Below are 24588 nucleotides of genomic sequence, written 5' to 3'. Positions count from 1 at the left end.
GCTGCATCTTTTGCTTTTCCTGATCAGAGAAAGAAAACAGTGGGAAACACAAATCCTACCTACTTTAGATGCTTTGATGCTGCCTCACTGTTAACTCATCCAATAAACTGTAGTGTGAGGTTAGAAGTGAGGCTCTCATAAGTATGCTGTTTATTTAGGTTTGATAGGGAAGTTTGCACCTGGCCAGGAATTCTTCAGACATCCCTTCTGCTTAGAGGAGAGTGTTTCAGTACCGCAGTGACCAGGTTTAATTCATTGCTAACTTCTAGTTTGGAGGTTACCTATGAATGAGCAAAGCACATGTGATGGTTATTTCTCAGCTCCCTTCCTTCCTTTAGCAGTCGCTCCTCAAAACTTGCAAAATCTGAGCAGCAGGCTTTCAGGAGTGCAGTGGATCATGTTATTACAGCTCTTTCTTCCCTACTGGCTTCCTCTAAACAATCTGTTTATTGTTTTTTTTCTGTCTCTGTTGCATTAATTTGAAGTGCTGTGAATGATCTGAAAACAATAGGAGATGCCTATTAAAAGTAGTATTTCTAGTTGTAGTGTTCTGGTACTTCACATCAATGGTAATATTTTAAGTGTAGTATGGTTTCAGGCTTAAATGTAATAAAATGGTAACCAGTCTTAAATAGGATAGAGCTGATTAAAAATGAATTCTCACACCATAGCAGAAATTGTATTCCCGTCCTTTACTTTTTCTATGCATCGATGATAGAGTATTTCTTTTTAATGTAGTGGGGAGTTCATGTTTCAGGTTTCTTGGTGACCATTCTTCAAAGGAAATTTTTTCACTGAGTGGAACAGTAGGATTATACAAATGGGGACTTAAAGCTAGTAGTACTGCAATGCTGAAAAGTGTTCTGAAGTATCAGTAACATATACTTTGGGAAGCCCAGTATACAACCCATTAAACATGTTCTCTGGGCTTCCAAAAAAGAATAGTGAATATTCCCCAATGTTTCCAAACATGCTTATTTTCCAAGTCTTTTCCAGGAACGAGTGAATTTTCAACATCAATCAATGGATGTGTGCTAGAAGTATTCTGTTTGGCTATCAAAAATAAGCTGTTGTAGTACATAACAGAAAATTACCAGGTAAAATAAGCTTTATTACCATGTGAACTCCAAAATGCTGGATTACAGGCTCCCCCAGAAGGCATTTATCCTACTTTTGGGGGAAGCATCTGTAGGAAAGAAGCTGATCTTCCTGACCATGTCCGGAGCAGCCTGGGGGAAAGAAAAGAAATTATCAGGTCACAGGTTGCCTTCCCTAGTTTGTGCTACAGCAGGCTCTGTTCGCACTGCTGAGCTTCATGTCCCTCCTGGCTGCTATTGCCAAAGGCACACAGACCAGCTGGGAACAGCAGGAGTATAACAGATATCTGTGAGTCGTGTGCCTGCTGCACCATATGAGGCAGTGACCTGTGGATTTGGTGAGGGGATTTCCTTCCTCACGCTGCCAGCGTAGTGCAAAAGCAAGTAAGTTCAAAGAGATTAGAGAATTTTCTCCATAGTATTGACCGTGGCTTCTCAGCCCCTTCAATAATCTGATCAAGAAGACTCTGTTTAGTTTCTGTGACAACAGATAAGTGTTTGCAGCATCCCTCTAATATCAGTCATGACTGCATTGTCTTCATGAGCTGCTATATCCAAGTATACTTCCAGATGAAAGCAAACTGCCTGAGCCCTGCTGCTCAGTGCTGCAATTCAGACATGCCTGGCTTGCAGTATGCTGTTTCTGTGGTGCAGTTTGCTTTTCTGATGGCAGGCCTATTGGAGAGGAAGGGCTTTGCACTTTTCTCATCCTGTCCCATCAGCACACAACACACCAGCAGTAAACAGGGAGAAATTCCTTCCCCCTGTCCTCCATTGATCATGTTCCATCAGTGCCAGTGAAACCTGCTAGAAGGCCAGGTGTAGTCTTCTGGGTTATTTTACTACCTTCATTACATACATTGCAATGTCACTGACATTGTACAAATAGATCTTTGCGTGTAACAATTGCAACTTTTGCCCTTATTTCTCAGATTGTGGAGTCTTTTTGTGGGCTATCTTTACTCAGAACTCTTCTTATCTCCATTCTTCTCTCAAAGAGATAAGGAAATTTGACCACGTTTTCAGAAGGTGATGATGAATAACAAAAATTATGCAAGCACAGTTTGCCTGGATTGGGTAAGAAAGAAATTACATTGTGACTGTTGATGAAGTCAGTGATTATTACTGGTGGATCTAAAGCCGCATGGAAGGAAGAAGCCGAGAGTTTTCAAAGAGTATACAGGGAAGTGAAGCCAAGGTAACATATGATATGCTGCATTAGGACACAGGACTTGGTTCCACTCAAGGACTGATAGATCAGGATTTTAAGGAGGGCAGGGGGAGAGTGGGGGAGTAGAATGGACCTGCTGCTGCTGCTAACAACCATTAAAAAATACAAAGCCAGCTGCTCTCGGAGCAGAGCTTGATCCTTTCAGTGCCTTTAACAGCACAGTATATATTCAGAGGAGGGGAATTCATGAGGCCCTATGGACCTACACCATGGCATTACACAAAAATGCAAGCCTGAACAATGGGTGGCCTCAGAGGTTCCATCTGGCTTGCCATTAACAAGGTTAAAGTAAAGTGGGCTGCTGTGTCTGTGCCGCACACAATTTACACTTCAGATGCTTTAACTTCGGAGCCGGACTGGAGGGAGTGCAGTTCTGACTGCACATGGCAAGGGCTTGTCACATGTCTGGCAGACGTATTTGGCATTGATGCTCTTTCAAAGATACAACAATATTATTTAGATAATTTGTACGTGCTCTTTTCAAAGTGAAGGCCAGCTCTTTTGACTAAGTCATTAAAGATATAAATATATATTCAGTCAACAAATGGGAATTGCAGTCGAATCTTATTTACTCAAGATATTTTAAGAATAGAGGAAATGCTGCAACTGGTATTTCTAGCACAACTTAAAACCGCAATCCACTTTTAATCTAAAAGGGATATGGATACGTACAAAGAAATGTATTCTGTTGTAAAGCATTGAATTGTCAGGGCTACCAAAATACTTAGCTGGTAGCATTAAATACGGCAAAAAATATTCTTTTTAAAAACTTAAGTGTTTGCACTTGAATAGGTTTTAATAATGCCAATCACGACTGAAAACACTAGTAAATTTAACAACTTATCAGTTGAAAAAATGAATACGCTACCCTCACTATAGTATTACAATTCTGAAAAGTCACAATCTTGTGACTTTACAAGACAATACAAGGGTAGGGGTCTTTTCAGTGCTGTAGGAAAGGCAGAGATTGTGGCTGCTGTGGGTAGGTATCCTTTGCATTTTATTCTTGATTCATTTTTTCATTCAAATTGCATTGAGTTATCTTAAAACAATATAGAACCCTTAGACTGCCTACATACGTGTGTATTTGACTTTAAAAAATCCTATAATTGACCAGTGAAAAAACAGTAATTGTTTATAAGATATTGCACCTGTCATATTTTAATATCTTGCAGTGGTTCCTTGTATTATTCTGTTGATATCCAATAATAGTGATATTTTTAATTTTATGTTAGCTTTATTCATGAAGTAAATTGTATTTTTGTAGACAGGCAGTGGTATATCAAGAAGTATGGACATGGCTGGGAGAATATATATTGATAGCTGGTTTTTTTGGACGGACAGTTTCTGTGCTGTGACCACTAGGAAGTCCCAGGTGCCAGATGCAGTTTCATACTGCAGTCTCTCTGGCTGCAGGGCTTGAGGGGATGATGAGAATCTCAGTGCTGGTCTGTTCCTTCCCACCTCCTGCCTGGGTTTATCACACCCAGTGCAATGCCTTTTTGCTTCAGAGCTGGAGGTGTGAGATGAACCGAACTAAACAAATACTGCAAAACTGAAAAGCAAGTAGGTGAATTATCTGAAAACGTCTGCTGTGAATGAAATGCAGAGCAGCTGAGCTGGGCCAATGGTAACTGCTTACAGTGCTAGATGGCTTGCAATACTCAACCATGATCTCTGGCAGATCCGTGCACCCTGCTGGCATGGCGTGCTGCTGCTGGCTTGTTTCACAGCACGGAGTGTGAAACCAGAAGGGCACCCCAGGAGCAGTCACTGATGCTGCCAAGACAGCAGTGGTGACACCTGCTCTGTGTAAAGCTGTGCACAAACTGGGAGGAAAGCTACACAAAGTAGTTTTAGAAGGCATTCTGGTTCAGGCTTTTCCACCATGAAGGAAGTGTGTGCCTACCTTGTCTGATTCTTCTTTAGTGCTTCCTGTCAACACAGACTGAAAAAGATGTGTGAAGAGTTTTTTCTGCACTTTATTTCATTAATCCTGTTTTTCCATTTAGTGTTTTTGGGTTGTGGGCATAAGAGGAACAGATTTTCACAACTTGCTTATGACTTTTCATCCCTGGTGGTTGGACAGCATTAGGAGAGCTGTAACATGGAAGACAACTTCCAAATCAGATATGTATTATATAGAATGTGCTTGTCTTTTATTCTAGTTCAGTGAATTCCAATTGATTTGTGACCTGTTCAGCCATAAGGTGCTGTACGGTTGTACAATGATTATTTTCCTAGTTTACCGTATGTAATCCAGAGGGGCACACTCATATCCTCAATGCTATGAGGAACCTGATTGCCTCAGAGGTCTGTAAGCTTTAGACATTTGAATGCCTGTAAACATCTGACCCCATATCCTTTGGAAGCCTTATTATCAGCATCTTTTTTTCAGCTCCAGTTCCCAAAAGGTTCCTTCTATATTTTCTCTTACTGACATCATTTACTTAAATCTCCATCAGCAGTTTCAAAGCCTGGGAAAGATAAGACTTCCCCTGCAGGAAGTTTGGGGTCTGTGCTTGTGGTTGAGAGCCATGGGTAAGAGCTGCAGTTTACCTCCAGTTTGTAGTTAGTTGGAATTAAGTATTTGCAGGTTTGTTGGACGTTTAGAAGTTTTGTAAGGAGGAAAGTGAAAGGGATTTGTCTTGACTTAGGAACATGGCTTTCTGGCCTTTCAGTTTTACAAGAGGGAGGCTTGCACCAGCACAAGGTGCAGGGATATACTGAGACTGAGGAAGGGTAGGCGGGGATGAAGGATCTGAGCCGTGCAGGCTGATGAGTACAGTTGTAAAGCATACAGCAGCTCATTAATTTGTTATTGCAAGGAGCTGGTTTGTGGCTACGTGTGTGCTGAGGAGGGACTGAGGAAGGGCTGGCACAAGCTGGAGGGGCTGACTGGGGGCTGCAGCTCTGGCCTGGACTGCCTGTATTTTGCTTCTTCCTCCAGCTAGCAATGGATATTTATCCAGAGTGGCAAAAAATAGGTCTAATTCTTTGTTCAGATGCAGTATATTTGGATCTTGTGGAAGGATACTTGCAGTTTTTCCTATGGAAGATACTTAACCACAGGAAGAAACTGGGTATTTAGTTACCGTTTCCAATAAGGGTTAATAAAATCCTATGGATTCCTATGAGTTTTGACATTATGCATTCCATTCATAGCCACTGCAATGCGTTCCTGTCACCTTTCTGTGTCTTCTAACATGCGCTCAGAACCCAGGATTAAAGGTGAGCAGACAGGCTGACAGCATTAATGGGTCATCCTCTAAAATGGAAGAACTGTGAACTGTCCCCCCCACAGAAATTCAGTATCTTGCTGGCCTGTGCATACTTTGCATAAATGAATGCAGGAACATGTTTATGTGCCTTCTTTGGTCCGAAAGTCAGATTGATCTCAAGCAACTTCAGAGCTTGCATTAAAAATATGTTGGCCTTTCTGCCTTTGCGTGCTTGCAGTCTTAACATTTCAATTTTCCTGCCCTGCACAGTCAGTGCTGCTGGATAACTATAAAAAGTTGTTTGGTTTAAAGTATAGATGAAATGTTAAGGCACAGACACAGTACTGGCATTAATCACTCTTCTGCTTTGTGACTGCCTTGTACGTTGTAAATTCGGGGCTTCTGTAATTGAAGCTGTGACTCGGGTATGAATTGCTGATCAGAACTACAGATAGCTGGTTATGCTGTGCTTGGCAAGCATATCCATCTCATCTTTCTTACTATTTTTCTTTGGCCAGTGCATGTGGTGTCCGAGTAGTAATCTGCCATCTGCACTGATCATAACTCGGGTGTTCTTATCTGAATTGTTCTTTATTTTCAAACATTCTGTTTAAGTCTAGGGTTCCAATTTTATATAAATCTCTTGAATCGGATTTCATTGGTCACGGCAGGAAAACTGATGCTTGGCCTGTAAATGTCCTTTTTTTTGAAACAGTTAGTTTGTTCTTTCTTAGCTTGGATGGCTGAGTATGAATGGCCAGAAGAGTCGAACAAGTCACTCCTTTGCCTTGACCGTAGTTCTTTGTTTTTGCTGTTCTAAATTCTTTGTTGCATCATACATTCAGGTGTCACATCTACAGCAAAGACAGATTCACAGGTGAAACTGAGGTGCTTCCTCCTCATGTAACACGCAGGGGAAGAACCTGCACCACTGCAGTATGACTTAAGTATTCATACACAGTGAGAAATTCTCTGCTCAGTTACACTATTAAAGTTAGCCAAGAACAAGCCCGCAGAAGTTAGCCAAACTGCTCTGCATTTACACTTGTGTGACTGACAGCAGAATTAAGACCATTAAGATGATCTGTTTCTGGATGATACAGTCTTTTTGGTAAGTTTTCTTCACCTCACTGTTAGCGTTTACTGAAGTGACACCACTTAACGTGCCTAATCTTGACCGAGAGGGATAAAGTAGTACAGTTTACCAGGTATTGCAAAATGCATTCAGTTATGGTTGATTATTTGTAACAATAGACAGAATTAACAGATTTCAGAGAAAGAAATACTGAACTCAAACTCATGCTATCCTGAGGCTAAATCAAGAAAAATTAAACGCCCCATTTTGAATTAACAGTGTTGTTTTTATGTGCGCAAATGTGTGTTTTGTTGTTGATTTTTTTTTTTAAATGTACGTAATTATGGAATTAACAAAGATTATGATAAAGTAGATTGGGATAGAAAAACACTGAATTAATTTACTTCTAATTCGCAATACCTGCCTCAGGTAGGAATTAAGAGCTTTTACATTTGAGGCTTAATCCTTTTGCTGCTGAAATCCTCTCTTCATGCTTTGCTTTTGCCTCTACATTTTGATGTGAAAAGCATTGAGTTAAAATCTTGAGATGATGTAAATCTCTTTGAAACATTACACAAGATGCTGAGCACAACCGTTCTTTAGTAATGTCACTTTATGGAGCTTGTCCATTTTAGGCATGTTAGGTGCAAGTTTGGAAAAGTGAACTAGGAACTGGCTACTTTCTTCTTTATTGGGTAGATCATTGTGATAAGGAATTCCTTTGGCACTAAAATGTGGCTATAGAGCTACTGAATAATCTAATCTTCCCTGCAGATATTGAACATCTGAACTTGCAGGCACAGTTTCAAGGAGAACCATCCGCCATGTTTGCTGACCTTTTGTTACACAGCTGGAAAGGGAATCCCTACATGTATTTTGTGTGACACGAGTTATTCTATCAATTCCATGAGCTCTGGAATCAACCCCCATAGGGATTACTGACTTGGCCTCATAGTAGCAAATGTGACAGGAACTGTCCTTTGTTTCTGAAGAATGAAGACGTGAGGTGCTGGTCACGTTCTGCAGTCCTTAACACTCGTAAAGCCTATGCTCATGCACGTCATCTGATTCGTGATAGGACAGATTTCTTGAGAATCCACCTCAGGATTGAGATTTCAGTCAGTCCCTGCTTTTGTTGTTTGATATTTGTGAAACTTTGTGTGTGATACTGATTTATAAGGGATACTTGAAGTTATGTGACCCTCAGACTGAAAGGAGAATTCATTATGAAACTTGTATTTGCTGTTAATATTAATGACAGAATAAGGAACAACAGGGAAATGGCAATTTTTTGCTAACAGTTTCCTGTAGCATTCTGCCCTTTTATTAGGCCTGTGTGCTAAGCTGTTGTGTGGGTATGGCCATGCTGCAGCTGGATCTGTGCAGAGGCAGATCAGGGCAGACATGCTGCATAGCTCAGGAGCAGCACCTCGCTGACCCAGGCAGAGCAGAGCCAGCTTTGTGCACTATTACCTGTGTTACTGAACCAGGGTTCTGTATTGTGGGCACTGAGAAGCAGCTTCAAACCAGCTCAGGTCTACCCAGTGCTGCAAATGGGTAATGCTGGCAAATATGCTTCTGAAATGTGGGCACACACTGCAGGGTTCCTGTGGTGAATCTTTGTGGCAGCCTTTCCACCAGTGTGGACTATGGAAAATACCTATTATTTTTTAATGTACTGGGTAGATAACTGTTTTGATTTAAAATCCATTTTTCTTGTTCCCACAAAGAGGAAGGCTTACAAATATTCAGAATATTTTGTGTGTGGTTTCATAATGAGAAAAGATGAGGCTTATTTGAAATCACAGCGTAGCAGTTCATGTTGGAAATGCGTGATATGTGTTTAAACTGTCGAACCATCACTGATCTTATATCTACGCTATCTAGGTGGGTTGGAGCTATTAAAATACGCATCCATTCCACACTGTATTGATACTTCTGGAGCAAAACCATCTCTGGTGTTACGCAGAAAACAAAAAAAGACCTTATTTTGTACCTTGCTATTTCAGGAGTTCCTGACTCTCAGTGTAAAGAAAACCCTTTTATTGTAAGGGATGAAAAGAACATCCAAAGCATTCCTCCTCCAGGATGCATTTCATATGGATTTTTTACTTGGCTTATGCAAAAAATAATTTTCCTTCATGCCTCTGAAGGGGGCAGAGTGGATAGCACAGATAAGGTTTCATGGAAAGCAAGAAAGAAAGGAAATGATATTGTGGAGGTTATTTTTTAAGAGCTGATGTCTGTGTAGTTCTTTGTGCTTTGTGAGCCACCTTCCATTTCATCCTTCTTGGTTTTCAAGGAAAATAAACGTGTAAAAGACATCTTGCAGTAAAATTATATTAGCAGATGATAAACAAATTCCTTTCTTCTCAGTGAAGCTGCCCGATGCCCCAAAAGGCCTGGTTTATCAGACAAATGCACTGAGTTTTTGTCAGCGTCTTTGTCGAGGGGTGAGGGGGATGGGAAGCCCACACAACAAAAGACCACAACCTATTGATATGGCTTTTGGATGCAAGGGGGGGGGGGGGGGGGGGAATAGATTGATTTAGAGCTAACCACGGAAAACTATTCGATCTGATGAGTTTACGATTGAGCATTTTTGTTTATTTATTTGCAATGAGAATATGTATGCGCTGTCAATATTCTACCCCGTGTTATTGGAAGTTTTGCAAAGGGTGGGTTTGTGTCAGCTGGGAGAGATGAAAGATGAAATAAGGCAACCTTCAGGAAAAAAAAAGAGGAATCTTGTTTTCTTCAATTAAATTGAGTGGCTTCGATCTGATACATTACAATGTGTTGTAGGATTAGTCAGAGGAATAGATGAATACTTCTATTTTTATTTCATCTTTATTTCTTTTGAAGAATCACCTTGGTATTAAAAGGCTACGGCTTTTAATCTCAAATAGATAGAAAGGCATGGTACATTTTCAGACTGAGTTTTGCTGAAGAGTAGCAGCCTGCAGTTAACTTCCCAGCATGTCACCTCTGCACTGGGCAGCACGTAGGCACAGGATCAAGACAAATCTCAATGTGGCCCCCACATACCACGTTCTGGGTTGATACCATACAATTTTCCAGTATACCTGACAGAAAATAATTACAGCTTTGAGATCCAAATGATTGTTGATCATTTCTCATGGATTAAAAAATGAGGTTGTTGGTGAAGTTTTCTGCCTTAGCATTCACTCTGCTTTCTGCACGTACTATAAATGCTCTGATGGAAAAGTAAGATGCTCCATTCTCTATTTAACAAGATAATTTTGTGTGGCCTTAAATGATACAAAATACAGTTTTTGAATGCTAATGCCTTATTAGAACACTCTCAGAGTTGCTTGTATTCCCACTGCATTCTAAAACAGCTTACAAATTGCAACTTAAAGAGCAAAATAAGCAGAAGAACTGAAGGAAGAACTGAAAAACCCGTATTTTTGTTGTGTGAGAAGTGCTCCAGAAATTACCCTCTGGCCCTGAGCAGGCAGTGCATGAATGTGCAGGGCATTTTGTGTACGTCACGCTGAATGCGTTTATCTTGAATTAAAGTCACAATCAGCGGCTCCCAGGCTGTTTGGGAACCGCTCTCAGTCCCACAGAGGTGTGACCCAGCAGTGTCCCTCTGCATTGCCTGTCACCACCAGGTCTGTGGAGCCCATGGAGAGTAAAACACCTCCATTTTGTCTGAGATTTTGTGTTTCTGTCACATCAGTTATAGCTGAAGTTCCCTTCACAGCAAAAGGAGGAGGCTGAAGCAGTCTGCAATGAAATGTTCTTTCTTCAGGTAGCTGTGAAAGTAATGGAAAAAAGGACAGCATATCTAGCTAGGTATGGCTCTAAGCATTCCCTTGTCATGATTTGATCTGCTTTAACTGCTTTGCTGGTGTTCAGCACATTGTGAAAACATCATCCTTGCGTATGCTATTATGAAACCTAGCTGTTTTTCAAATCATTTGAACTGCTGGATGAAGCATTGTTTACCAGGGGGCAGCTTTTGTTGTCTGTTAGCATTCCAAAAGGAAAAACAAAAAGGGGAGCTGGTGTTGGGAATATCACGGTGAATTATTTCAGACACTCTGTACTCTTTCTCCTTTCTTCCCTTCGCCAGCTCCATCAGATATGAAAACCACCACCCCCAAAAATAGTCACTAGGGCAACCCTAATGCTTTTTTCCTGAACAGATAATAGAGTGGAGCCACACAAATGATCCTCTTCTTGTCGTATATATTGGATTATCATCCAAATCATATTATGTGAAGCAGAATGAAGAAGCAAGCGGTTGCGCTTACCCTCCTTGTTGCTTAGCTCAGCTGAGCTGCTGTTGTGGGAAACATGTTTGTTTGATGGCTGTCTTGTCATACCGAAGGTGAGAGGGTTAGAGAATGCTTCCTAACTATGAGGGGACTTGTGGGGCAAGGCAAAATAGCTGAAAGCTATTTTATTTTGTTTGCATTTGGTTGTGGTTTGGACTATTTGTCATGAATTTGTGGTCATCAGCTTTTTGGTATTAACACAGTAGGTTATGTTGGATTCCATAGGCTTTCTGCTTGTTCATCGGTTTCTTCTAATATGTGTAGTTCTGTGTAATCACAAATCCATAGTAAAGGAGAATTTACAAGTGTTTTTAACCTTGTTATGTGTTCTTTCTTTATTAGTAGAAATTAATGCTACTGGTTTTTGGAGAATACTAAATACAGTGCTAGATAAGTTCCTCGGGGTATTCCTTCATTAGTATCTTTATCCTTTTAATATCACTAGCAAGTCCTGTTTCCCTTTCCTGCCAGTGCTGCATTGAAGGAAGGGTTCCCCTTCAGGATAATTGCCATCTCTTTCTTTATGTTGTTGCATTATTCCAAGCCTAAAGGTAGCAGTGAATCATGGGAGAGGATGTTCCTTTTTTAGTCAGTCTTTCTGGCCGTTGCATTTTTGTAAGGGTTATTCCTACTGTAGTAGCTCTTCGAAGGGCTTTTTGTGGTTTATTTATCTTATGTTGTAATGAGTACAGGAAGCTTTATACTGTGTCTAACTTACATTATTTCCATGGTGTTTCTGAAGAAGAGTTTACTACAGTTGCACTTAACGTAGAGTTTTTGAAAACACAATTGAGTGAGAACGTGCTGATTTTCTTAGCATGAGCCAGCTCGCATGTTGTTCTACATCTTTACAGGTAGAGCATTATGGATATATAAATCTCTGTGCAAATATTGTACATTATCAGTTTTCATTACGTTCTGATGCGGGTTTATACAGCAGGGACAAGCAAATGGCTGAAGCCTTTTGGACAAAAGGGTTAATACCATACCCTAATGTGCGTGGATGCTGCCACGTGGTGTCATTTGTGAGCTCCTGAGATGGCTGGCCGTTTCCTTTGGGCGTAAATCCCTTGAGATGGAAGGCTTCAGAGCATGGGGTGTGATCTCTTCTCTTGGTAGGAGTGATTGACAAGGAATGAATACATAGTTAAAAGAAGGGAATGAATACCACCCCCCTGTTTAAGTCCAGGCACACCCAGGCTGGCACATATGTATTCTGATGCGACACTACAGCCAGATGCTTGTGTTGGTTAGTCACGAAAAGCATTCCTGAAAAGGCAAATCATAGTTTAATTACAGCAGTTGCTGGCATCGTTTTATTTTACAGTAACATTTTACAAGGGATTTGAATAAAAACAGAGAACTGCAATATTTTGCAAGTAAGACGTATTGATAAAAATACATGCAAAAGGTGACTGAGGCCTCTTGAGTGGAATCAGGGGCCCTGACAGCAGATTCTTGGTCAATTGGTGAGGTGAAATGGTTCACTGAATTGGATAACACAGTGCATACCATAGTGACTGATTAAATTGATTTGTCCATGGCTACCGCCTCCTCTGCTACTGAAGCCCTTTAACCTATTTTCAAACTTCTTTTTTTGACGATTCTTAATAAATGTGATGTTAGAGAAGGAAGCCCACACAAATGCATTTTGCAGCCGTAAAATTCTGTATTTCATAATCAAGGTAAAATGCACATTTTCCTGAATGCATACTCACATGTGATACTGTATTACACTGTACTTAGATTAAAAAAACCCTAGGAATTAGTTCACTGCTAGAAGCAAATGCACGAGACATTAATAAATACTATTCCTTAATATAACCCACATTATAATAAATACCACATTTGTGAAGTCGTAGGTGTATTTACGTGGGGCAGAGAAAGTAAAATACTGAAGAGGTTTTGTTGTTGCTGTTCTTGTGTTTTTCCAATTGCAAGTCTTACTGTCTTATCATTTTAACCAGGGGATGTTTAGGAAACTTGTCAGGGAAATATAGTTGAATGCCTGTTAAGACTGAATGCTGCTGTTAAGCAAGGCCATCAATTTAAAAATACCTACAGTGATAAGGGGAAAAATAAAGGCTTAATGGTTCTGTCTTAAACCAGGACATTCATATTTTACAATGTGTTTAGTATTTCCTTGCTAGGGAGATCTCCTTGGTTGAAGGGAGGCTTTATGTTTCATCTAGCCATGGGTTATTTCATAGTACATACAGGCAGACTGATGCTGGCATAGCCTTCAAATGCCTCTGAAAATCACATAATTCTGTGCACTTACGGTGAAGAAGTGAAACCATTTCTCCTCAGATTTTCCATTAGTCTCTTAAAATAAAGATCGGGTTAGCATCTTGCTAATAGTGAAAAAGAAATATCAATAGAGAGGCTCTTGGGACTGTTTCTTTTGTAGCCTTTTTATCAATTACACAGGTTTTATCAATAACATTTTTATGTAGGCAACGTATATTCTGTAAGTGAGGCACCAGCTGTTCATACAGCTTTGCATGGGTGAAAACCTCTTGGATTTGTGTAGACTAACAGTGATCACCAAATGGAAGCTCAAATAGATCAGTGCTTTGGGTTCTGTCCAGGAATCTGAACATCTTAATGTGGGCTTGAGCAAAAGCACGTTGCATGATTGTGTACCTGTAGTTGTTTGAACATAGAGTCTTCTTGAATCCTTCATGCTTGAATCAAGAATTAGTATCAGTGCTATTTTTTTAACTGGTTCTTGCAGTTAAGGGAAAGAAAAAATAATTTTTTTTTTAATTATTTGGTTAATTCTCTTCAGCAGAATGCTAGATGATAATAGATTTAATCCATATGCATTCAGTGCAAGTATTTGTAATACAAAGAAATAGAAACCATAGTCAACAGTCAAAGTAAGAAGCTCAGTGGTGAACATGACCAGCATAATTTCATCAGGTAATTATTTCCCTGTATCAGCTGTCAGATTAATATAACTCAAGGGTTCACATTCCTGGTGCATGTTATAAAGAGGGAGTTTTCAGCAGAGAATTGTTGGAGGTTTCTTGATAATAAGATTAATAGAAGTGTTTACATTTGGGTCATTTTTAAGACGTGGTGTTGCCCCTGTGGCTTGGAAGAGGTGCTCTTACATTTGGGTCATTTTTAAGACGTGGTGTTGCCCCTGTGGCTTGGAAGAGGTGCTCTGCCGTGTGTCCGCCTCTGGCAGCTGTTCTTTTGAAGATGACACCCCAGGTCACCAGCACTTGCAGCGCGGTTTGGGAATTCCAAGAGAAAACAAACAAACCCTGTTTTATGACTCTTGCTGGGGCTCTATTTATTTTGATTTGAATTCAAACCATAAAAGCCATTACCAGCCCTCTGAAACATAAGCATCGTAAAAGCTCGGTCCCCACCCTCCCCTTGGTGTGCCTTAACTGAGGCAGGGTTTCAGTCATGATCTTTTATGTGACCAAAGAGTTTTTGGGCACAGAGAATCAGAGAAAATGCAGCACATCCTGGGAGACACCGTATATTCTGAGGCAGCTCCTTAGGAAAGGCCAAATGTCTCCTCTGTGCTTGTTTCTCTTTGTGGCCGCAACCCAGCAACTCGTGAACTGAAACCTTGCTCTGAGTGAAGAGCTGGGTCCTGGTGGCTGCCCCCCTCCTTTCCACCCTGCTCCGAAATGTCTGTCTTGTTGGAAATACGAAGCACTAGCTCGCAGGAATTTAATGCTATAAATACTTGGGTAAGCAGAGCTGTTTGCTGCAGGGATGCGTGAATATTTGGTGCCCTCTAGTGGGGCTGGAGCTGTGGCTGAAACCCCACCACCTCTTCTTTGGGGAGAGCCAGCAAGGAGGGCTGGCGTGGGATTTTTGCTTGTTTATTTGATTCTGTATTCAGGATTTTAGTGTCTTGGCATTGTATTCATGAAATTCTCAGTGTGCAGCAGGGTTTCCTAATGTAATTGTACAGTGCCAGTGGCTTTTTTGACAGCGAGACCCTTGCAGTGTTGTCCTCACGCTGCAGGGGCTCATCTTAACCACCGACAGCAATGAGGCATCTAAAAACTTTCATCAAAGTATGATTAGGCCCCTGCTTGCACTTGCCAACAGATTTAGCCCCTGTCAGCCAGTAGAAAGGTCCCGCAAGTCAGGATCTATTCAAGGCTGGGCCTTTCTTTCAAGGAGTACCAAGGTTTTTCATAGCAAGATACTGACTGATAAAGACAATTTTAACAGAATCCACTTTGCAGCAAGTTTTTGGTTTGTTGTTTTTGTTGTTGTTTGTTTGGTTGTTTTTTTACCAGCATGACAAAGGGGCACGTTCCAAGTGTGTTATTTAAAATCAGAACTCAAATATATCTCAGCCTGTGGCAGTGGGATGTCAGTGCAGATGCTCCTACTGCTTCACCAGCACTCCGACAAGGTGCACCCTGAGTTTACGATGCATAAGAAGTCTTAACAATTTCATGCTGCATTTTATAACCGGCTCTCTCTTTTCATTTCTAGATGCTACAACTGTGGTGGCCTTGATCACCACGCTAAAGAATGTAGTCTACCTCCACAGCCAAAGAAGTGCCATTACTGTCAGAGCATCATGCACATGGTGGCTAACTGCCCCCATAAAACTGTTCCGCAACAGCCCACTAGTTCTCAGGGAAGACATGAAGCTGAACCTCAGCCTTCCACTTCTGCTTTCCTGAGAGAAGGGGGAGGAACCTATGGCTATTCGTCTCCATCATATTCTCAGGAGGGGAGGTCGGAGATCTCAGAGCGTTCAGGCAGGTCACCACAAGAAGCTTCTTCAAGTAAGTTATCGGCATCACCCGAAGAACCAAGCAGAAAGGGGCCTTCTGTTCAGAAAAGGAAAAAGACTTAAAGCATTTTCCATAACTTTCCATTTTCTTTATCCTCTTGGGATGTCTACCTCATGCAAGTACAGGGGAAATAATTTCATTATCAGTAGCTGATGTGGAATTTTAACTACTGTGGAGGAACTGTGATTATTTTTTTTTTTTCTTTAATAGACAAATCACTCCAAGCAAAATCCATTTGAGCAGGGTGCATTGCATTTTACCTTCTGTATGTGTGTGTGAGTGTGCACGTGTGTGTATGTATATGTATCTATGAGTATGGTTTTTTTTTCATCAGGACACTCTTCAGCTCCCACAATACGTTACTGTGAAGCAATAGACACAGTACCCGTAAATGTTCCTGAACTCATTCCCAGAATCTGTTTTCAATCACGTTCAAAAAACAAATAAGAAAACCCAGGAAACCTCCCAAAACGAAACAAACCAATTCTGAAAAACCACTCTCAGAACTAAGACAAAGACTGTTACTTTCTTGTGAACCAAAGGATATGTTCATATTTTATAGCTGCCATATGGTACTAAAGATACTAAGACATCCCCCCAACCACCAATTTGAGTTACTTTCTTTGTAATCTCCACAAAACATTATTTTCTCCCTTCCCACCCCTCCACCGCCATGCCTCACAAGGGCAGTGGCACAACTTAACATGGCTCTCGTTGCCACCATCCTTTGTTCGTAAGGAGTTTAAAGCTCCAGAAAAGACAATGAATGTGTAGTTTCTGTGCTGGTTTCTCAAAATGTTTTGTTAAAGTAATATGAGTGTAACTGTAATTTAGATGACTGTTGTGTAGGGGAGACTGTGTAAGTTGTTAAAGAACAAACTTCTTTGAGTGGTATCGGGATACCGTTCTGTTGAACCTTTTGTATTCTCTGAACATTTAGGGGACCTTCGTGGCAGTAGTAGCAGCAGCAGCAGCAGCAACTTCTCTTGGTCCCAAGTAGCGCCCCACAATTTGAAGGGACTTCCCCCTTATTTACTGTTGGGAGAATTGTGTAGGGATTGTTGTTGTTGTTGTTTGTCTTGTTTTTAAAGAAAACGAAATGCAAAACTACTAAGATCCTGGGATAAATAGTTTCTTAAGATGAAAGGTAGTTGGGTACTCATAGTTGCTCAGCCAGCCTCTCTTGCTGATGATACGGCATGTGTACGTTAAAGAAGGACAGGTGCCTGCTGCGTATAAGCCTTAATGAAAAGGCACCTGCAGACTTGCCAGAAGCCACGGACATCACCTGCTTCTTGTGAACGGGAGACTGATGCTGACCAGCCATGGTCTGGTGTGTGCTGGGACCACACACTTCTGTGTTACAGAGGAGGAAGATTGGTGGTCTCAGAGTGAGACTCCCTGGGCTGCAGCCCTTGCTGGGGGTTAATAGAGTTGGAGCCTGTCAAAACTTCAAGTCACTTTCCATTTGTAACTTCTACATTACCAAGTCATACGTACGATAACATACTTTGACAAATCCCTTTGCAGATGTGAGTTAATTAGAGAAACGTATGTAATCCTTAGCATCGGCAATAAACACAGGCTGTTAAAGCTTGAAAGAGTCAGGTAGGTTTAAGCTAAGATAATCAAACTGAAGAAACAGCCCGCACGGGAGGCTGCAGTGAGCCCAAGTCCCAGCTGTGGTAACTCGTGCAGCTGATGGTTACGGCAGGCTCACTGTGCGACCCTTCCCTTCCCACTTGTCCTGCTGGATGAGACTTGTACTGTTGCTGCTGCTGCTGCTTCAGTAAACAGGCAGTAAGCAAAAGCCTCAGCAAAGGGCACAATTATTGTGTGTGAATTCCTTGCCAGTGTTTGCGAGAATCTCAATGGTTTGTACTGAAGTTCTCAGTGTGCTAATGCAAAGCTTACCTTTGACGATATTGAATGTGATGTATCTATAGAGAACTTCCTTGCCTTACGTGAGGATAGTAAACCTATTTAAATTATGTAGACAAATCAAAGTGACGTTGCTTAACCTTCTAGCCGGTGTGAAAACCCAGGTTAAACAGCAAAGATGCAAAACTTAGGTCACTTTGAACGTTTAAACCAAAGTTCCTTATAGAAATAGGCAATTGTGGATTTGAGAACTGGTCATTCCCTGTTTATATGTAAGAAGTTCAGAGCTGAGATGAGGAAATATTTTCAGTGCGCAGATTTTTATCGGTGCTGTTTGAAATCACTGTGTGCACCAAAGTCAGACTGAACTGCAAAGAGCACATACCAAACCCTATCTTATTGTTGAAAGCTTAAGGTTTTATTTTTATATATTAGAATGTTATCACTATTACATAACATACTCAGGACAAAGAACTTTGCTCAGGGAATATACCATGTAATGTTGTTTTTACTTTACAGAATAGTCTACCGACTTGCTCAGAACAAACCAAATAGACTTAGCCCTTTTTATCTCTCTATAAGTATTATGTACTGATGTTAGTAACTACCTCTGAGTTGACATAGACCTACATTTCTGATAATCAGATTTCAGCGTTTTGTATTATAAGTTCCTGTGAAATGAAAAAGTGGCGTTCTGTATTGGTCGCTTATGTGAGCATACATGTCTTTACATTCACAGGGTCTCAGCTTTCAGAGAAGCTGGGCAGCCACAGCTCCCACTGACTTCCAGTTCGAGTTATGGCTCTTGGCTTGTCTAGCAGGGGAGGGGTGGGGGGTGGAGGGGTAAAAAAAGAAGAAAACCCACAAAAACATCAAGCCCACTTTGTTTACATAGGTGACAATAAAATGATGATTCTGTTTACAGCAAAAGGCTACCTCATATTTACTGCATAAACACACCTTTGTGCTGCTCTGGCCTTAAAGGTGGCTGTTGATCTATGGTACATGCTTTTTAATCTGTACTGAATATGTAACTGATGTTCCACCGCTATAATATTATGGCAAATACCTGTTTAAGATGAAGCGACCATTTGAAATGATGAGAAGTTTCCAGCCCTTTCTTTGGAAGTTTTTGTTTTTCTGTCTAAAGGATGATGGGCACTGTTCACAAAAAAGAGAATATATCGTCTCCCAAGCAGACAAAAGTAAACAAGCCTGAGTTAAACATAGCAGTGCAAGCTATGGCAGGTAACTACTTACTTAGCACTGGGCTGCTGTAGGAATAAAATAAATAAAATTTAATTACACTCCTTCAATAGGCTGCTCCAAATAAGCAAAAAACACTTCACGGGAACAGGCAAGGACTTGAATTTAGGATTCTTCCTTCAAATCTAAGGATGTAATTAATATTCTACAGCATTGGCTCAGCCTTGATTTTTCCCCTATTCACCAGCCTGTCCTTGCAGAATGCCTCACAATAAAACTCATTTCAGTCGAAGGAATTCAGGTACCAGCTCAGAGAGATGTATATTTCTTCAGACAATACTGGAGATGAGGTTAAAACCAAAATGAAATCTCTCCCTTCCATCGCCCTCACTCCAGAATACTCAATTGGATTTAACCATAAGGGGCATTGTGAGATACTTTACCTTCTCCCCTGAGGAGAGTTAATGGAATCTATTTTACAAACTACAGAAATTAAGCCATGAAGAACATTTTGGAGGGAGAGCCAAAAAACTTTCTGCTGTAGCTGATGGTAAATCTGGCATTCTGGTACCATCTGCAGTATTTTGCTTTTAGGTAGCTCGCAGGGAGTGCCAAAGAACACAGCTGACTCCTACTTTTTTCCCTTTGTAGGCCACCTTTTTCAGCCCAGCTTTATTCCGCACCAGTGTTATCCTGGAGTTCCTGCTTAGTCATACCTAGTTTTGTGAATAGAGCCCCATAAAAAGTGTTTATAGATCTTGTAACATTCTTTGTAAGAAGAATTATAAAAGAATGTGGGAAATCTCATTGAGTCTTAAATTTAATTTAATTAATTTATCTGTAAGAAATGTTTATCATAAAAATATATATGTATTCCCCTGTGCTAGATATAAAAGTAATTGGGAAGATGTGTACATGTGCAGGTGCACTGATTTTAATTTTCTAGAAGTCTTAATGAGATTTGAGTATTGTTTTAGAAACAAGCAGAGCCTCGTTAAATGCGTCAATCTGATTTTGCTTAGTTTATCAACAGCCTCTTCTTTAGGATACGTTGGTTGTGTTATCCCGTTACAACCGTTGACTAATAGCAAGAGGTTGATTTATGAACACACCCTTCTTTCTAATGCTACAACAGAGCTTTGATAGTGTTTTTATAAGAATGTTGAAGAGCACCAAGGTATTTGCTACCATTGTCATTGAACCAAATGGAAGAGCAACCAGCTTTACACATAGGATAATGGTTTTGACTACCTCTTGGATTACTAAGTTAAGCAACAACTGGCTGACAACCATCACCAGACTGGCTTAAACTAGTATGTGTTGCTTGTGGTAATAATAACAATAACCATACTAGAGACCAAAGTGAACACTGATTTCTATATGTCTTTAATACTGTGTCTTATCTAGTGTTTTTAAATTATCTTCTGTAGTATAGATTACCTCATTGTCCATTTTGACTTGTATGTTGTTTACAAGGTGAAATAAAGGAGACAAAAAATCACTTGAATTCTATGTTCTAAGAAGAAGACAGTGAGCTGACGTTTTGAAGATCATTTCACCTGTTTACTGTCTTGAGGGACTAAAGCACTGATTGCCTTTCTACATATCGTGTATTTTATATTCTCATTTCATGCCTAATGTCTTTTTTTTTTCCTCCTGTCAGTCATGGATATTGTGAGGTTTAAAAGAATTACTTGATTAAAAATAAAACATATAACGTTGGCATTTACACGAGTCCTTTGAGATTCTCTTTATTTGCATGATTAAAAAAACACTGGGGTCAATGCTCACTTAATTTTCGTAGAATCACAAGGTTGGAAAGGACCCACAAGATCATCCAGTCCAACCATCCTCCCATTACTGTTGCTACCAGAAACCTCTAAACCATATCTCATAGCTGCTTATCCAGATGTCAATTTTAGGATATAACAAATCAGCTTTCTGCAGGATAATATATATATTATATGGGGGATTTGTGGAGGGATGGTAAAACAGTGAAATAAGTTATTATTGCCTACCTGGCTCACACTAGCAGCACTGCAGAAACTGCACCCCAAACCACATTCAACTCGTGAAATTAAACTGCAAGATTATAGCTTTGGGTTCTTATTCCCTGTGAGAATGCAGCGGCCATTAAAGTTATCAGACATCTGGGTTGTTCCCGAAGATGAAAAGCTTTCGGTATTTAAGCCTTATTCTGTCTTTATTACTTCTTTCATAGTCTGCATGCTCACGAATATCTATTGTATGCTAATTTGAAGTAATTTTAGGTGTTGCTTTTCAGAAATGAAAGCGCTGTCATCTGCCATTACTTGGAAATGTCATCTCAAAATTACACAAGGTGTCTTAGCGAATTCTATAGCAGTAGCTCATCATTTTGTATTAATAAATGGGAGGACCTGAATACGTTATCTGCATAGTGGTTGTGCGTCAGTACAAGTCTCTACCAATAGAGGTGATTGGCAGCAAAGTGTTACAATCTCTGAAATACAAAGCAGAAAAGATTTTTTTTCCCCTGTTCGTGCAAACGTGTCAGTACCAAGGGTTACCTGTGCCTGGTGGTATCTGCTGTCACAGTGCTATTGACCCCAAGTCAACCAGTCAAACTCTTGCTCTCACTGTGTCCTACAAGTGTTGCCCACTGCAAATTGCACCATAGCTGCCATTGAGCCCCACACACATTTTCAGGTTGCTGAAGCTCAGTTAACATGCAGCTGGTCAATTTTTTCTCCCTGGCTGTTATTTCACCCCAGGCACTATTTGCTGTGCAGCACTTAGCCTAGATATGCTGGGCTGAAGCGATCAAACAGTTTGTAAACAAATGAAAGTGAACTTGTGGCATGACTCCCATTTTACCAGCCAAAATAAGGTGAATGAGGTAAAAAAGTAACAAGTACTGACCTTTGGATGCAGCTTTAGATGCTAAAGACCTCATTTCGTTTTTACTCTCCTCCTCTGGAGTCCTTCAACTTTGATGTTCTGTCCAGCTCTGGCATTAAGAACAGTCTCCTTCCATTGGCCACAGTATAGCTCAAAGGCTTTCCTTTGCTGTACACGTGTCACACATGTCACACCGTCCTTGGAGCGCACCCTGCAGCTGCTCCCAGGAACCTTTCATGTGGTCAGTTTTTACTTTGCACCTTTGGTGTATGCGTTAATTCCATGTCATGAGTGCACACACTGCCTTGTCCAGCACCAGCCTATCCAGATGGGTCCAGCGCTCTGGTCTGAGTCTGGTTAAGCCCCCATCAAGTCCATACAGAAAGGATTTAGGTCCCTGTGAGCTTTTATAAGATGGCTTGCCTAAATTAGTTCCTCTGTTTGAGATGAAAGGATGAAGGAGGTTCATCTTTGTTCTCCCGCTGTCATGACCCCATCCCATCCCTGTCGCTATTCTCCAGTTCTCAGCAAGGCCCCAGCACCAGGTCATGGGTCACAGTGATGGGCAAACTGCTGCCTTAGAGAAACCTGAAATGGCTCCAGTGCTTCCAGAAAGGTAATGGAGTCAGTTGGTGCCACTGAAGTTAATTCATAGCAGCCATCAGAAAAAAAACACCTCCCGTATACACAAATAGACATCAAGTAACCAAAAATGGCATCTATGGATCTGGGGGCATGTAGGGCCCCCAGGGCACATACGGCTTTCCGATGGAAAGCAGAAATAAATAAAAGAGGGGGAAAAAATGGCACTTTCCCCTCACATATTCCTCATATCTGGGCTCATCTGCTGCCAGTGCCTCTGGTCCTCTAGTAACAGCCTGGAAGATGCCATCTTTTTCTTTCCATAGCAGAAGCCACAGCTGGGCTTGAATATTAGTTATGTTAATATAGACAGCATTGGGTCAACAGAAATGGTGAGGAAAACAGAAGGAGTATAATGGAGTAATTAAGGGGGATGGTTTTCAAAACTGATGTTTAGTTTAGAGCTGGAGAGTGCCAGATGACAGCGGAAATTCTCCAGGAACATTTCCCTCTTTGGAAAAGAGAAATTGTTTTCCCCCTCACTTCAAAAGCCCCTCATAGATTTCCTGTACCGTTTACATCACCGTCTTTTTTCAGCTCGGCTCTGTTGGGGATTTCCATTCACTTTCGCAGTCAGTCAGCACTTTTCGGTGCTCCTAATGCACTGTGATGAATGCAATGCAGGAGGAGAGCGGTGCTCAGACCTCCTGCTCCAAGACACTCAGAGCTCAGCCATCGTTCCTGCCAGGATGTGAATGAGGAGAATGAGAAACACGAGGAGAGATGGAGGTGGTAAGCAGTGTTGTACCTGTGGTACACCCAGACTCATGTGCATCTTTAATGGGAACAACCATACAGCAAAGTTATTGCAGGGATAAGTATAGATCGACCCATTATTGATGTGATTCTGTTTTTGTAGTTCCTCCCTTTCCCAACAAGGCTTACAGTCGTAATTACACCCCAGTTACTCACCCCGGTGATAACTGTCCCTACTACCAGCTTGTTTCAAAGAAGGAAAGAGGGAAGGGAGCAGGACAGAGACAGCCCACCAGACACCCCATCTGCCTGTATATGAGCTTCAGGTAGAGCTCCCAGAAGAGCAACTCAATTTTCCAGTCCTCACAACCAGGCCTTTTGTTTTAGACAAAATTTTTTCATTGCAGTTTCTCCTCCTGACACTTACAAAAGTGAAACACCAACACAGTACTAAGTCTGGCTACGTATCTAAAGACAGGATTATGTGTCTCTCATCTTGCTCCCAGCTGTGCTTTCTCCTCGGGACCTTTCTCGTTACTATTAGAATCAAAGAGGAAATCTCCCAGGCCCTCCATGCCACTGGCAGTTGCTTTTAGAGCCACAGAGGTACATTTCATACACATCATGGTCCCAGAAAAGCACCAGAATGTGATAGTAGTTCAAGGAATAGACAGGCCCTGGTGGTCTCTCAACAATGTAGTGGATCTGAGCTGCAGCTATGCAGGTCAAGTTGGTAACCAGCGGCCTAATAGGATGAGCAGCCTGTGCTCTGAAACTACACCGTGTGCGTGTAGCAACAAGTTAATAATTGATGCAATAGCACGCGCATGGATGTATTTTGAGGGGCATTGCTTTTGATCTGTTCTTTGCTACAAAGGATGATCGGGAATTGCTGTCCCAAAAGCACTTTGCACAGGAAACCAGGATGTTGCCATAACGGATATTAATCCCCGAGGAGAAAGTGAAGGAAGAACTTAAGCACAGCAAATTGCAATGGCCAGGCAGCGTTTATCAGAGGCACCCGATTGCTGAAGGAGGCCCAGGAGATCGTAACCCAACTTACGTCCATCCCTGCGCAAAGCTCTAATTTCTGCTCGAGTTACAGCGTAGGAGTCTTAAAGAGCTTCCTGACAAACAAAACAGGTGTTCTCAGCAAACACGGTCATGGTGCAAACACAGTCTGTAACTTAGATTTGTAACAGACGTATTTTATGTTCATTATGTGCTAAGTTCTTTTGCACCTAAAACTCACCTAATCCTTAAGCTTGCTGAAAATGCCTTATCCTCCCCATAGCCATAATGACTGTCAACTGAAAAGCACTTTGCTCTGTTAAACAGCCCAACATGAGCCCATCCACTTCTGCTGCTTCATGAAGGGGTCTGCAGGGCTCTCCTGAAGAGAAGCGTGCAGAACATTTGCCAATCAATACCCAACAATTCTGCGACTTTTGCTATAGTATCTCCTCTCTCTAATGACTCTCCTATCATCATGCTCTCAGGAAGCTTAAATGTCAGGACTAATTAATAGAGACGGTTTGTCTTCTCTTATTAATCCCTTAAGTACT

The 24588-nt window shown here is 41.1% G+C and overlaps 1 protein-coding gene across 7 annotated transcripts in view; it reads left to right on the top strand.

The window, feature by feature from the left end:
- LIN28B (lin-28 RNA binding posttranscriptional regulator B) overlaps positions 1–20534 on the top strand; it is an 85002-nt gene extending 64468 nt beyond the window's left edge. For all 7 annotated transcript variants that reach the window (XM_015858703.3, XM_015858705.3, XM_085543689.1 and 4 more), the window contains one exon: positions 15411–20534. In XM_015858703.3, the coding sequence (XP_015714189.1) occupies positions 15411–15780 (370 nt within the window). In that variant the 3' untranslated portion in view covers positions 15781–20534. The remainder of the gene's footprint in view (positions 1–15410) is intronic.
- The last annotated feature ends 4054 nt before the right edge of the window (positions 20535–24588 follow it).

The sequence above is a fragment of the Coturnix japonica genome, chromosome 3, assembly GCF_054131305.1.
Source record: "Coturnix japonica strain WE chromosome 3, WE-NBRP24, whole genome shotgun sequence".
In the NCBI taxonomy this organism is placed as follows: domain Eukaryota; kingdom Metazoa; phylum Chordata; class Aves; order Galliformes; family Phasianidae; genus Coturnix; species Coturnix japonica.
Note: the sequence above shows the minus strand (reverse complement) of the source record. Positions and strands in the feature narration are given on the sequence as shown.